Here is a 13,642-nt window from a genome sequence, read left to right as displayed (position 1 = left end):
TGCTAATTTTTCAACTCTCCGTCCTCCAACAAAATCCTAATGTCTCTACAAGCTATAATATATCATGACTGGCTCATTGAGTCTTCCAGTAATTTTTAATATGTCCAAATGAATTTTGTGTCTCTTCACCACTTCACCTTGAAACGTTCTTCATGAAGAAGTCTCTTCCTCGTTAGGTAGGCCTCGAATTTTCACGATTTTTTAGCACTAACTATTATCTGTTCAACCAACTAAATCATATGCATACGTTCCAACATGCTTTTTTTAACTCTTATAGCTAAATATAAAGCCATGGATCTTGAAATATGTCCAAACACTTAAAGCAATATATTCCAAGAAACAAAAATCCGAATATAAAATGGCAGAGCCATTCTATAAGTACAATAAAGAAAATTCTTCTTCCTCATGTCAGTTTCTGAAACTCTGAAGTTTCGAGATAATACTCTTGTTTCGAGATAATACCTGGAAGGTCTAACGTAGGGTACCGTATCTTGCCGTTGTATTCAGTATTTTATGTATTGTTTTCTAGGGTTTTATGTTTATTAACCACTATCTTATAACTCTTGTTTTCACTGTTACTTTCATCGGCTCCCTCTAAGATGCAAATTATTTAACGTATTTAAAGACAGAGTTCTTAAAGTTAAGGAAATGTTTCGGCTGCGACCTCTGACCTCCTGAGAACCACTTTCGTCCAGCTTTACTTGAAGCGGCTGTAGTCTTTGTCAGCTGCATTTGCTCTTGTGATTAGGAGACCTACGCCAAAACTTACAACAGAACTTTGCCTTGTGAATTGCATACTCTTAATTACTTAAATTTCGCATTAATTTTTATGTTCTGTTAAATCAGTCAAGAAGAGTTGACTTATTCTGCAGGAAACAAAAAGTTATAATATAATTTATACTTTTTTCTGAGTTCAAAATCATTTTCACTGGAGGATTAAGATAAGGCGATAAGTCGTTTGGCTGTCTACATGGAGCCAAAAATTAGCATTCAGGTAGTTTCCGTGTTCCTTTCTTGCCTAGAATAAAAGAAATAAAATATTTAAAAAGTTAGAAAATTATGCTAAAATAGCCCCTCCGTCCTTACCCCCCCCCAAAAAAAATTTGTTCGGCAAGTGCTTTATTTAAACTATGATGCTGCTTTCTACAAGTGATTTTTTTGAATTATAACAAAAGTTTAAAGTTGTTTTTTCTCAGTTGTTTTTTCTCAGCCACCAAATATGTTTATAAAGTTTCTTTTAACAGCACCAAGACCGCCGGATGACGATTACTTACCTGTTCCCACTTATATGGAACCTCCTCCTCCCGTTCCACGTTCTCTAACGAAGACTATGTCCACCCCTCTTCAGTTGCCAGATGGACGTCAAGCTACTTTCTCCACTGGAAACTCTCTTTTCAGAAGATCTCTTCTCCTGAATACCCTTAGAAACAATGGTTTGATTCCTTATTCATTAATTTTTTAATGTTTATTTTTATTTTTTTTTAATATTTTTATGAATATTTGTACATACATTGATAATTTTAGTGAAATTATATGTAAAATCGTTATATTTTTCTAGTATAACATGGAAATTTAGAGAGACGATGGTTTGCCGGAAAAATAAGAATACAGGGGCAGATCTATTTATCATTTGGCTTGACATTGCAACATTAAGTAAATGGCTAACATTGTAACATTGAGTAAATGGCTAACATTGTAACATTGAGTAAATCTTTCTAATTTTGCGAGATATCGCCAAGCTAGCAACGGTTTTGGCAATTAATTTTGTTGCCAAATTTGGCGTGAAATCGCCAAACGTAGCCGAACTCAGAGACCATTTAGCAAAATTTTGGTCCAGTTCCTCTATCACCGTACTAAGTACTGTAATTGAAAAACTGTAATTGATCACTATACTAGCTGTAACCGTATCTTGACCTCATATGCCTTCCAGTAATTTCGAGAAGCAGAAAGTACTACAAATATCTCGGCGGCCGTGTAAAAACTATATAATACCCAACAGAGCATCAGTTCTCACTTGTTGTGAGTTGTTAGTTCAGAGCGACTTAGGTGTATTGAAAGTTTCGTCTTTTAGATGTGTTTTGCATGCGTCTGTTTAACGTTAATATTAGTTTGAAGTATAACTACTGATGGTACTCTGTGATACTGTGAACCCCTGCACGAGTCTTTCTGTGGAATGTTACGGAATTCTGAAGTGCTTCTTTTGATTAAATAAATTTTATCAACCTATCATCGGACCTGTGTGCATTTCAATCTATTGCGAACCCGTACCCAGGCAACGATGTTTATAATGTTTAAATGCTGTTTTCTGTTATCTCGGCTAGTTAGAAGCTTCATTATAGACACATGCATTTACTTCTTTGAGGTACACGTGAAATATTTGAAATTTTATTTACGGCTCTGCAACACATTACCATAAGGTTTTCTTGAATAGGCTCTATACCAGAAACGCAAATTTTCACATTAATTTGTAATTGAAGAGTTCTTAAAATTGTAAAGAAGAAAAGGTGTATAAACATTAAAAAGTCTACATTTCTCACCAAAAGATTTTTAGCCTGTAACTAAAAGATTTTCATCTCTAGAGAAATGATTTTCAGCTCTCTGTTACGTAGCATTTTTTACAATGAAAAAGTTGAAAATTTATAAATTACCTTATCAAGGCTTTCAAATTCGTAAGAACAGTTTCTCTGAAACATCATACTTAATTGTTTTCTATCAACTAAGAACTTAAATTCACTTAGTAACTCGCATAACCACACAGGTATACAACGAACGACCTTCGATAAACACAACTGACTCTGAACTTCTCTTAGACAGCACGCAATATTTACTTACAAGTGGGTAGGCGTGAGTTAAGGGTTAATCTATCTAGTTCTTAAACTCTTACTTACGTGCTCTTAATTTGCATAACTTTCTAAGCGAATGTATGTGATGTGAACCAAAGAAAATGTAGGATAATGTTTAATTTAAGCATAACTCTTTATAACTTAAAAATAATTGTCTTAAGCTCAATTACAGTTCCAAATACAAAGTAGATCTGTGATATCAAGACCAGCAACGACGTTCTGAAAAAGTACTTAGATATAAGGTTATTTTTCCCCTGCATCTTACCAAGAGCAAAATCTGTGGTTGATCTAGTACCATATGATTATTTTACTTTCAATAAATGAATGGCATTCGGTATTCACCTTACATTTTTTAATCAGCTTCAATTAAAAACTAATGTATAAACCTTCTCTTCTATCAGAAACTTTTGGAACAGTGGGGCACTTACCAGTAATCTATCTCACGCTTTTTGCACATGCATATTGCTATTCGTAACGACTTGAGTGCGAGGTTAAGAATATTTTCCGGATTCTAACTGGAGCTGGACGCTCAACTCGAAATTTAACATGTACCGTGCTTTTAGTTTTACTCTATTATAATAGCAAACTAAACGTTCACTAATAGTACTTTGCAGTCGAATAATAATAAATGAGAATGCTGAAACTATGAACTACTTTAGTAATATATACATATCGGGTGATCAAAAAGTCAGTATAAATTGGAAAACTTAATAAATCACGGAATATTGTAGATAGAGAGGTAAAAATTGACACACATACTTAGAATGACATGGGGTTTTATTAGGAAAGCAATAATCTTATCAGAAAAGCAATAATTAGCATAACAAATTAAGACAAAGCAAAGATGATGTTCTTTACAGGAAATGCTCAATATGTTCACCATCATTCCTCAACAATAGCTGTAGTCGAGGAATAATGTTGTGAACAGCATTGTAAAGCATGTCCGGAGTTATGGTGAGGCATTGGCGTCGGATGTTATCTTTCAGCATCCCTAGAGATGTCGGTCGATCACGATACACTTGCGACTTCAGGTAACCCCAAAGCCAATAATCGCATGGACTGAGGTCTGGATACCTGGGAGTCCAAGCATGACGAAAGTGGCTGCTGAGCACACGATCATCACCAAACGACGCGCGCAAGAGATCTTCCACGCGTCTAGCAATATGGGGTGGAGCGCCATCCTGCATAAAAATCGTACGTTCCAGCAGGTGTTTATCAGCCATGCTGGGGACGATGCGATTCTGTAACATATCGACGTACCTCTCACCCGTCACGGTAGCAGTTACAAAACCAGAATCACGCATTTCCTCGAAGAAAAAAGGCCCGATAACAGTAGACGTTTTGCTGTTCAGCGCCATCTGTCGGACATTTTTAAACTTTTTTTTGGTTCTAATAAAACCCCATGTTATTCTAAGCATGTGTGGGACCACCAGCGGCCGAGCGGTAAAGTCGCTGACCACTGGTAGTTCGGTCCGAGGTTCGAATCCCGCGAACGGGCTGGCTGCATGGGCGTTTTCGTGGTTTTCCCCGTGTGTAACGTGTATACGAGCCAGTTTCCCTTAGAAAGTCCTCCACGAAGGCATCCCTCCTCTTAGGCAGATAGCCCTCGAGGCTTTGCCATAATCACACACACTCTAAGTATGTGTGTCAATTTTTACCTCTCTATCTACATTATTCCGTGATTTATTAAGTTTTCAAATTTATACTGACATTTTGATCACCCGGTATGTTTATCAAAATTATCTGTGAGATATGTTACAAATTATATTAAAAGGAAATAAAATTTTAAAAAACTCAAAATAAAGGAAAGGGATAATAAATTACTAAGAATTGATTACTATTATTTTTAAATCAGTCTGTTTGTCCCAATATGTGCAGTATAGCTTCATAATTTAAAATACGAATTTTAAATCTTCTATCTCAAGTTTGCTTAACAATTTGCCAGAGATAAAAGGATAAAAATTTTCTGCCGGAAGATAGGCAGTGGTTAGAACAATACTGGTAGTTCTCCTAGACAGATAAATTAAATATCTTCTACTACAACACACATAAAAGTTTTCAGAACTGGTGGTTTAAAAGATCATGTAAATAATTAATGATGTATGATATAATGTAACAAAAGTAACATTACAGGAAAATTTTAAAGATTCGTCTGTAAGCGTTCCTAACACTAGAAAAGTAGAAAATACATTGTAAATACCTTATTTTGTAATAATCAATTATTTTTTATTTTAAGAAACTTTTCTTCTGATTTCAATTTCCTGCCAGAATGCAAATTTAAATGACTTATATGCAAATCTCAATGAGTTCGGAAATAGTATTTAAGTAGCAGAGTTTCAGAGTTCGTAGTACACTCATGTCCATAAATTAAGGATAATGCAAAATCAGGCAAAGGAAGAGTTAGAAGCAAAACAAATTTCACTTATTTGTAAAGTTTATTTATTAAACAAAAAGCAAAGAGCAAAAAAAGATGCTATACGTTTGATATTATTAAAAAAATGAGCGATTTTTTCTCCCTGGAGCATATTACAAAAAAAAACCTATTTACAAAAAACCAATATTACTAGGTTGGTATGATTGTTAATACATTGTATGTCTCCCAGACGATGCAATACAGTCCGCACAACGGCTAGGCATGCTGAGTATCAAATTATCGATCTGATCTTGCGGGATATTACACCACTCAAAAAGCAATGCTCTTCGAAGTTCCGGTAGACATGTAGGAGGAGGTTGACGGGCCGCAACTCGTCGGCCAAGCATGTCCCACACGTGCTCTACTGGATTCAAGTCCGGTGAGAATGCTGGCCAGTCCATACGAGTGATATCCTCCGATTGAAGTCATTCGCTTACGATGTTTGCAACGTAAAGACGGGCGTTGTCATCCATAAACACAAATTGTGCGCCCATGGCGCCCGAAGCAAACATACATGTTGTTCCAGAATGACGTCCCGATAGATTTGGCTTGTCATGGTTCCAATTTGAACACGCAGGTCAGTTCTGGAACCCAGAATAATTCCACCCCAAACGAGCACTCCTGCACCACCGTAACGGTGTCGTTCAATGATGTTTTCTTGGTGGTAACGGGTACCTCGAGTTCTCCATATGAAAGTCCGGCGAGAATCAGACTCCATCTAAACCTGGACTCGTCGGAAAACATCACACAAGCCCACTGTTGCGGTGTCCACAATGCATGCTCTCTACTCCAGGCTAACCGCAACGACAGTGAGTTGCAGTAAGTGGAACGTATCTGACAGGTCTACGAGCATATAGACCAATCTGCCCTAAGCGTCTGTACACGGTCTGCCTTGAAATTGTCGTACCAGTGGCTGAAGAGAGCTGACGAGACAGTTCTGAGGCTGTGCTCCGCCTGTTTCTTTTGGCAGTAACTGCCAAATACCGGTTCTCATTCGGCGTTGTAACTCTGCGGCGACCTATGCTGTAACGTCTACTCACATTACCATCATCTTGGAATCGTTGCCAAAGCCTGGAGATGACACTCTGGGCAATTCCAAGTTCGTCTGATACTTCCAGCTTGGTACGCCCACATACCAGACGGCCGATAATTCTACCACGTAGAAAATCATCCAAATGCGTCCTTTGTGTGATAACTATTCGGTGTTTGCACTGAAATGCTTATAAAGCGCCTGCGAACAATTTTACTTCTTTGCCTGTATTCCTTATATATCACTCTCTTACACTCTCGTCATTGTGAGGTACCATCGGTGTCATCTGGTTACTTCCTGAAATTTGCATATGATTCTTGAAGATGTGTGTAGTGATTTTACAGGTGATATATTTATTTTAGAGTTCGATTTCTGCGTGACTCCGAATTATCCTTAATTTATGGACATGAGTGTAGAAGAGTTAGTTAGGAGTAAAGCAGGTTACGCGGAGAATGAGTTATGCCTCCCGCGTGTTTCTATTATTTATTTCTAGTTACGCCGTGAGTAGCTCTGTAGTTGAATATTTGTGCTAACCACTTACTTTAAATTCTGTTGGACTTTTCTGTGTGCTGCTGATAAATCAGATTTAGATTTAAATAGAAGCCAGTCGTGTTAAAGTTAATTCATTCTGATTGTACATACTATTTTGTGTTTCAGTTACTTAACCATAAGTAGTGGTTAAACTGTGAGCAATGAATGAGCTCATGTTCTGTTCAAGTTAGTTAAAATAAAAACTTTGTTAGACCCTTCGTCGGTAGTCATCTGTTTTTCAAGGCAAAGAGAGAATTCGCTATCTCGTCTTCAGTAGGGTCTACATTTTATGCTTCCAAAAACAGTGCAATTCTAGAATATGAACTGAAGAATCACCGCTGGATATTAAAGCAAGCTTTTAGTTTTGAGCTGTTGGTATTAAACATACGTTAGTATTAAAATTACTTATGTTTCATGTACGTTGTGTGCGGTAAACTCAGATGAATGAGAGATTCCAACAGGAGATTGTTTTAGATGTTAAAGACAAATTACCATCTCTGCAAATCAAACGGATAGAAATAAATGACTAGAAAATTTTAACATAAACATACCAGTTAAAGTTAAAAGCAAAACAGAATTGTGTTTCGGAGTCAACAGGTTAATCGGCAGAAATCGCAAATTGATTGTGCTGGGGTTTCTACAGCTATAAAATTTCTATACTTATATGCGTTTTGGACGAGATGATATGAATTGCATACATTGTGTCGTAAATCATGCTTGAGTTACGTTCTTAATTACCCATAGCTTGCATTTTTAAAATTCAATTTCGATATGTCCTTCGAGAAAGTTTTTTCCGGATATGTAGGTTTTACATTATTAATGTTACTTAAAAGCTGTATTTACTTATTCTATGTTCGTAAAATTTGGAATAGAATATGTATGATTTATTCACTTCATTTTTTCCATTAATGAAGTATCAAAATTTATAAGAAAGTAAGAAAAATGTAACTTACATTTATGGATAATAAAAAATAATGCTAAATCTGTAGTCAAGGATCAAACAGAAAATGACAACTAAACAATACATTATACTTTCTGTTCCATATTTCAGCGTAACTAATTTGTCCAATAAAGATGAAGCAGAATTTAACACTTTCACCCTGATCTATGGAAAATTTATTCAATCTAATTCAAAACTGCAAAATTGCCCGTAACAAAGACTTATTTTATTATGCATATGTAATGATAGTATCAATGACGTATAGTCATTGCAAATGTCAAAAACGCTGGAATTATGAAATCATCTCAAGCTGAAACTCTAAGGTTTTAAGTCTCAAGAACACAGAAGTCACCTAACTTGAAAGTCCATCGCTTGCAACGCGTCGTTACTGCAAAGTGTTCGTTAAAATATTTAAATCGTTTAAAGCAGCCTATCGTAAAACAAAAATTCTATTAAATTCACAGAGTTTTTTTTTTTAATTTAGGTTCTGATATGGTTTATACAATACTTATGCCAACGGATGCTGCATTTGGAGAGATAGGACAGGAGAAGTTGGATAAGATACGTCGCAATTCAAGGCTCCTGCGCAGAATGCTGTTGTGCCAGATGGTACAAGGACGTCTCAATCTGACGGAAGATACGAAAGATAGACCGATCAGGTCTCTCGGAGGAACGATTATCATCAGTTCTCTTGACGATGGAAAGGTAAGCATGATATTCAACTGTATTCCTTTAACATGGTATTAATGTTCTTTTTTCTGATTAACGCACATACGACTGTGGTCATACCTTGCAATCTCCTTTGTGCTTTCTTTTGCAATCATGCATTTTGCAAACACGAAGCTTTCCAACTGTTCTTAACGCTAATCACAATTTGGATGAGATTTTCATTATTTCCAAAACCCCATTACTCGTTTTGATTATCTTGATAATTAGAAGAGAAATAAGTAATCTTTCTTGCAAGAGTAACTTTAAATCTCAGAAATCTGTACTATTCTGATGGTTATGCAATAAATTACGTATCTCAGAATAAGACGGTAAATAATAATTGGGTTTTACATATGTTTTATTTAGAGTACGTCCATTCGGCATCATGACCCCTGTGAGTCTCTCCAGCCGTTTTTTAATCTCAAAAGGATATCACATTCCGCTTCATAGGTTTCATAGCATAAGAAAGCACAGTGATATCTTTTATAAGGAACATAGTCGGTTCGGTGATGGCATTAATTATGAGAATCTTGGGTTATTTTGGGAATTATTCCGTTTCCTGACTTATACCGAAAATTTCGAAAATGTCATTAAACAATTTCAGAGAATGTCAAGAACGCTACCAATATTGGAAAAGCTAAGAAATTTACTAATTTATTACATACAGTGGATGGTCAAAAATATGGAAACACCTTGTGAAATGCATGTTTGAAAAGAAAGATTGATTTTAATGAAATATGTAAGTGGCGCTGGCGTTTTTGACTACTGACGCCACCTATACAACTTCGTAAATGTGCTAAACAGTTCAGTTGTTGTCGGAGTACTGTTATGTGAGATTGTCATTGCATTATGTCAGAGTTAACAGACTTCGAACGTGGGCAAATTGCTGGAGCACGTATGGTAGGTGCTTCCGTAAGCAAGGTAGCCGAGGTGTTTAGTGTTTCAAGAGGTACTGTATCGAAGATTTATTCCGCATATTTGAAAAGCGGAAAAACATCATCTGCTAAATCACAGCGCGGGCGAAAGTGTGTCCTGAGTGATCGTGACAGACGATCATTAAGGGCAATTGTGACGAAAAATAAGAAGACCACAGCTGCAAAAGTTACTGCTGAAATGAATGTTGTGTTACCGAACCCTGTGAATACCAAAACAATTAGAAGGGAGCTTCATAAACAGGGAATTGCTGGCCGTGCTGCAATTGAGAAGCCACTCATCAGTGATGCTAATGCCCGTAACAGGAAAAGGTGGTGTTTAAGTCATAAAGCCTGGACTATAGAGCAGTGGAAGCGACTAATATGGTCTGACGAGTCTTCTTTCACATTGTTTCGCACTTCTGGCCGAGTTTACGTTTGGAGAACGCCATCTCAAGCCTATAATACAGACTGCTTGTTGCCAAGAATGAAACATGGCGGGGGTTCTGTTATGGTTTGGGCAGCTATATCGTGGTTCTCTGCTAGCCCCATGAAAACTGTGTCAGGGCACATGACTGCCAAGACTTATGTGAACATTTTGGCCGATCAAGTTCATCCCATGGTACAAACTTTGTTCCCCGATGGTGATGGTGTCTTCCAAGACGACAAAGCTCCTGTTCACACAGCTCACATTGTCCAGGACTGGTTTTCTGAGCACGAGGATGAGTTGTCCCATCTCCCCAGGCCACCACAGTCACCAGACCTGAATATTATCGAACCTTTGTGGTCTACATTGGAACGGAAAGTGCGTTCTCGTTATCCACCGCCAACATCGTTATCTGAACTTGCCATCGTTTTGCAGGAAGAATGGTATAATATTCCCTTGGCAAACATATAGGAACTGTATTTATCCATTCCGAGAAGACTGCAAGCTGTTTTGGATGCCAACGGGTTTCCTACAACATATTAAGCAAAGAAACATTTTTTTTAAGGTGTTTCCATATTTTTGTCCAACTCCTGTATAAAATATTTATTTGCACTGTGTATGTACACAGTTTTACAGAATCTTTAGTTCAGATTCGTCTGAATAGTCCTATTATTCCAGTTGAAGTGGAAGAATCAGCTTTCCTTGAACTTCTTGCACATTTATTACATTTGACATTTTTGAAAGAGCCAGATTTTAAAAATATTGTCGAAAGTGGTTTGTCTTTTTCCAAACTGGTTCTGAAGAAGTTATGGGATTGTCATTTGAACAGATCAGCAAATCCCGTTTATCTCATCTTATTGGGACGCTCCTGTTGGACTGTGACATAGACATTTTCTCACTTCTAATTAAATGAAATTTTAGCTTTCGTGAATATAATTTCCATGTGATACATTGGGTAATTAAAGAGCAATAGACAGTCTGTGTTCTCCTCCACTTCATCAAAAATCTTTCTTCTGGGTTACTTCATTTCCCAGTTAGAAAGAACTTGTTTCTTCTGTAGTAATATAATATTAAGAAATTTCAGTCATTGTCTTTGTTTATGTGCAAACACTTTTTTAGTTAACTCCACATTAAAACAAAAAGTAAAACGAATTTTTCTCTGTTTAATGTGTGATGAAATTCACGTGCGGTGGGGTACAATTTTCGATTCGTGCGCGAGTTTGTTATGCAGTACATTTGCCATGCGAGTTTGTTTTATGCGAATCACCACTACAATTTCATTATAGATTGTCGTTCAAAATGAACCAACTATCTCATGTTCAGTACTTAAGTTAGGCACAATGAATTCCTTATAATAAGTATTTCCTAATATTAGAAAAAATATTGTCAGTGTGACCTTAGTGTGACCTTCAGAACAAACATATGAAAATGATTTCCTTTACTATATTCCAATCACTGTTTTAAGCTTTTAAAGATGAACCTTCTTGCCTTGAAGATGACTCTTTCATAAGAATCATCTTCAATGCAAAACGGTTTACGAGAAAAAGAGTGAAAGATGAACCGGCTGACTCTTTCAGTAAAGTGATTCAATACTTTGGCGTTTACTTGTCCATGTTTGTAATCACAGTAGAAATACCAAGTATTCCTTGTCATAAATATTTACAAATGTTTTATTTCTATGAAAAATTTTACCAATTTATTTTTCATACCAAATATACTGAAGTTTTCGATCTATTGATAAGATATGCGAGCAAATCTAAAAGTGACATTTTCTTATCCATGCCTTCTACTGTGATTTTTCGAACTGTGGCTCTGTTGATCTTATTTTATTCACTGTCTTACTTTGAAAAAACGTTCTTTGGTGAGAACAGAAACTGTACGTCTGTCTTCATCTTCCGTTTCTTTACTATATTTGAACCATGCAAACCACCTTAAATGCAATATCTTCCAGGAAAGCATCTTCCAAATGGCATTGTAAGCCTAAATGGTGGAAGGTAATATAATCTCTTGAGAAGTTGGTAAGAAGAGTGATTGTGCTAAGGATTGTACTAAAGTGCACTGGGTAGAACGTAGCAAAGACATATGGAGTATCGGGCACGTCATATAGCAGACAGAAGTACTTAAAAAGCAATATTCTTCTATGTTCACAAATCTGAATTACAGTCATTACCTGGTGAAGCTGCGAGAAGTACATTTGTATACTTTTTTCCCCTAATTAGAAATGTTTTGGCTATTTTTGCAGTTGCCATGAGTTTATTAATAATACCTTTAGCCCGTGAAAATCGGTTAGAGTTAGCTAGTCATTTTAAGATGGGAACTATGTGTTCGATCATTCAAATATATAGATTCTTTCATAGCCTAAGCATTGATCTGTGATTCTTCGCTAAATTGCTTGAGATATTTAAGAAATGACCTATGCACCGTGCACCACTATGTCAGAGATGGACTTCTTTCTCTAATCATCCTTCGATAACATCTAAATATTTGGGTGTTTTACGGCTGCCTTATTGACTGTACGATCTCAAATGCAGTTTCAGAGAAATTGAAACGTAATATTTGCTTTCTGTTTTTGTAATTTCCTTGATGTTACTCTTTCCCTACTTGCACAAAATGGCATTGTCTTTCCTAGCATACGCAAGAATCCCTCTTTATTGCCAAATTATAGATTAATTATATCACAATGATTTGTGCCAGACGATTACAATATGGCATTTGTGCCTTCTTTACGTGTGAGGTTTGCCTCACTGCATAGTTGTCGAACTTGACATGTATTAATAAGAGAAATTCCTCAAATCATTGTGTTTTGTAAATTAAAAATTAAAAAAAGCAGTCTAAATAAAAGATTTACAATATTTGTAATCATGGTGGAACATTATGATCAAACATGAACATGTTATGATCAAAATTTAATGCTTTAAATTTATTCTTAATAGTCACTGATGGCTGGTGGAGCTCGCGTTCTTTCAGTTCGAGAAGCCGCTGATGGTCTAGTGTTAGTTACAGATCGAGTAATCATACCATCACCTAATCGAAATGTCGTTGAAGGCCTTAAACCTTTCCCGACTCTGAAGAGGATTTTGGAACAACAACCGGATATACCGCAGAGGCTTAGCTCAGGTGAGTTCACCATTTAAGTTAGTATAAAACATATTACATAAATTCAACTTGCTTGCTTTTCTCCAGCTCGTTGCGTCGATGAATAAAATATTCTTTTTGCTTTGTTTCTAACCGCATTTCTTGTAAACTTAGGCATTAAATCATTGTTATAATTTCCATACCTTTATAACAGCATTTTAACTTTTAAATTATTAACTTCTAAAAACCTATGGCATTCTTCCCATACATGCCTTGTGGTGTAGCGGTTATCGCAGACAGCCATCAACCAAGACACCCACGGTTTTAATTTCTAGCGAAAGTGCATTTGTTTTTTTCCGAAAAAAGAAACATGATGAAACACTACAAATTCCTGTTGTTCCTTAGAAAAATTTGCTTAATATTTAATCTGATGAAACTTCCATAATTCTGCAATGTATGTACTCTTATTTTCAAATAATGCAGGATAATTCTTTATGAACACAGGATTCTTTTACTCTTCAACACAGAATTCTTTTATTCTTCAACACAGAAATCCTTTATGTACTCTTATTTTCAAACACTTCAGTATAATTCTTTATCAACACAGAATTCTTTTATTATTCAACACAGAATTATTTTATTCTTCAACACAGAATTCTTTTATTCTTCAACACAGAATTCTTTTATTCTTCAACACAGAATTCTTTTATTCTTCAACACAGAATTCTTTTATTCTTCAACACAGAAATCCTTTATGTACTCTT

General features: G+C 36.1%; 1 protein-coding gene across 2 annotated transcripts in view; it reads left to right on the top strand.

Annotated features, from left to right (window-relative positions):
• Positions 1–13,642, top strand: part of LOC118200923 (transforming growth factor-beta-induced protein ig-h3-like) — a 117,758-nt gene that overhangs the window by 57,256 nt on the left and 46,860 nt on the right. For both annotated transcript variants that reach the window (XR_004760167.2, XM_035372914.2), the window contains exons 9-11: positions 1,245–1,433; positions 8,242–8,462; positions 12,737–12,920. Coding sequence is in view for 1 of the 2 variants with exons in the window: in XM_035372914.2 (XP_035228805.1) it covers positions 1,245–1,433; positions 8,242–8,462; positions 12,737–12,920 (594 nt within the window). In the remaining variant the exon portion in view is untranslated. The remainder of the gene's footprint in view (positions 1–1,244; positions 1,434–8,241; positions 8,463–12,736; positions 12,921–13,642) is intronic.

Source organism: Stegodyphus dumicola, chromosome 8 (genome assembly GCF_044657685.1).
Source record: "Stegodyphus dumicola isolate Sdum_Otavi_A_Nest chromosome 8, ASM4465768v1".
In the NCBI taxonomy this organism is placed as follows: Eukaryota; Metazoa; Arthropoda; class Arachnida; order Araneae; family Eresidae; genus Stegodyphus; species Stegodyphus dumicola.
This window is presented reverse-complemented; position numbering and strand designations above follow the sequence as displayed.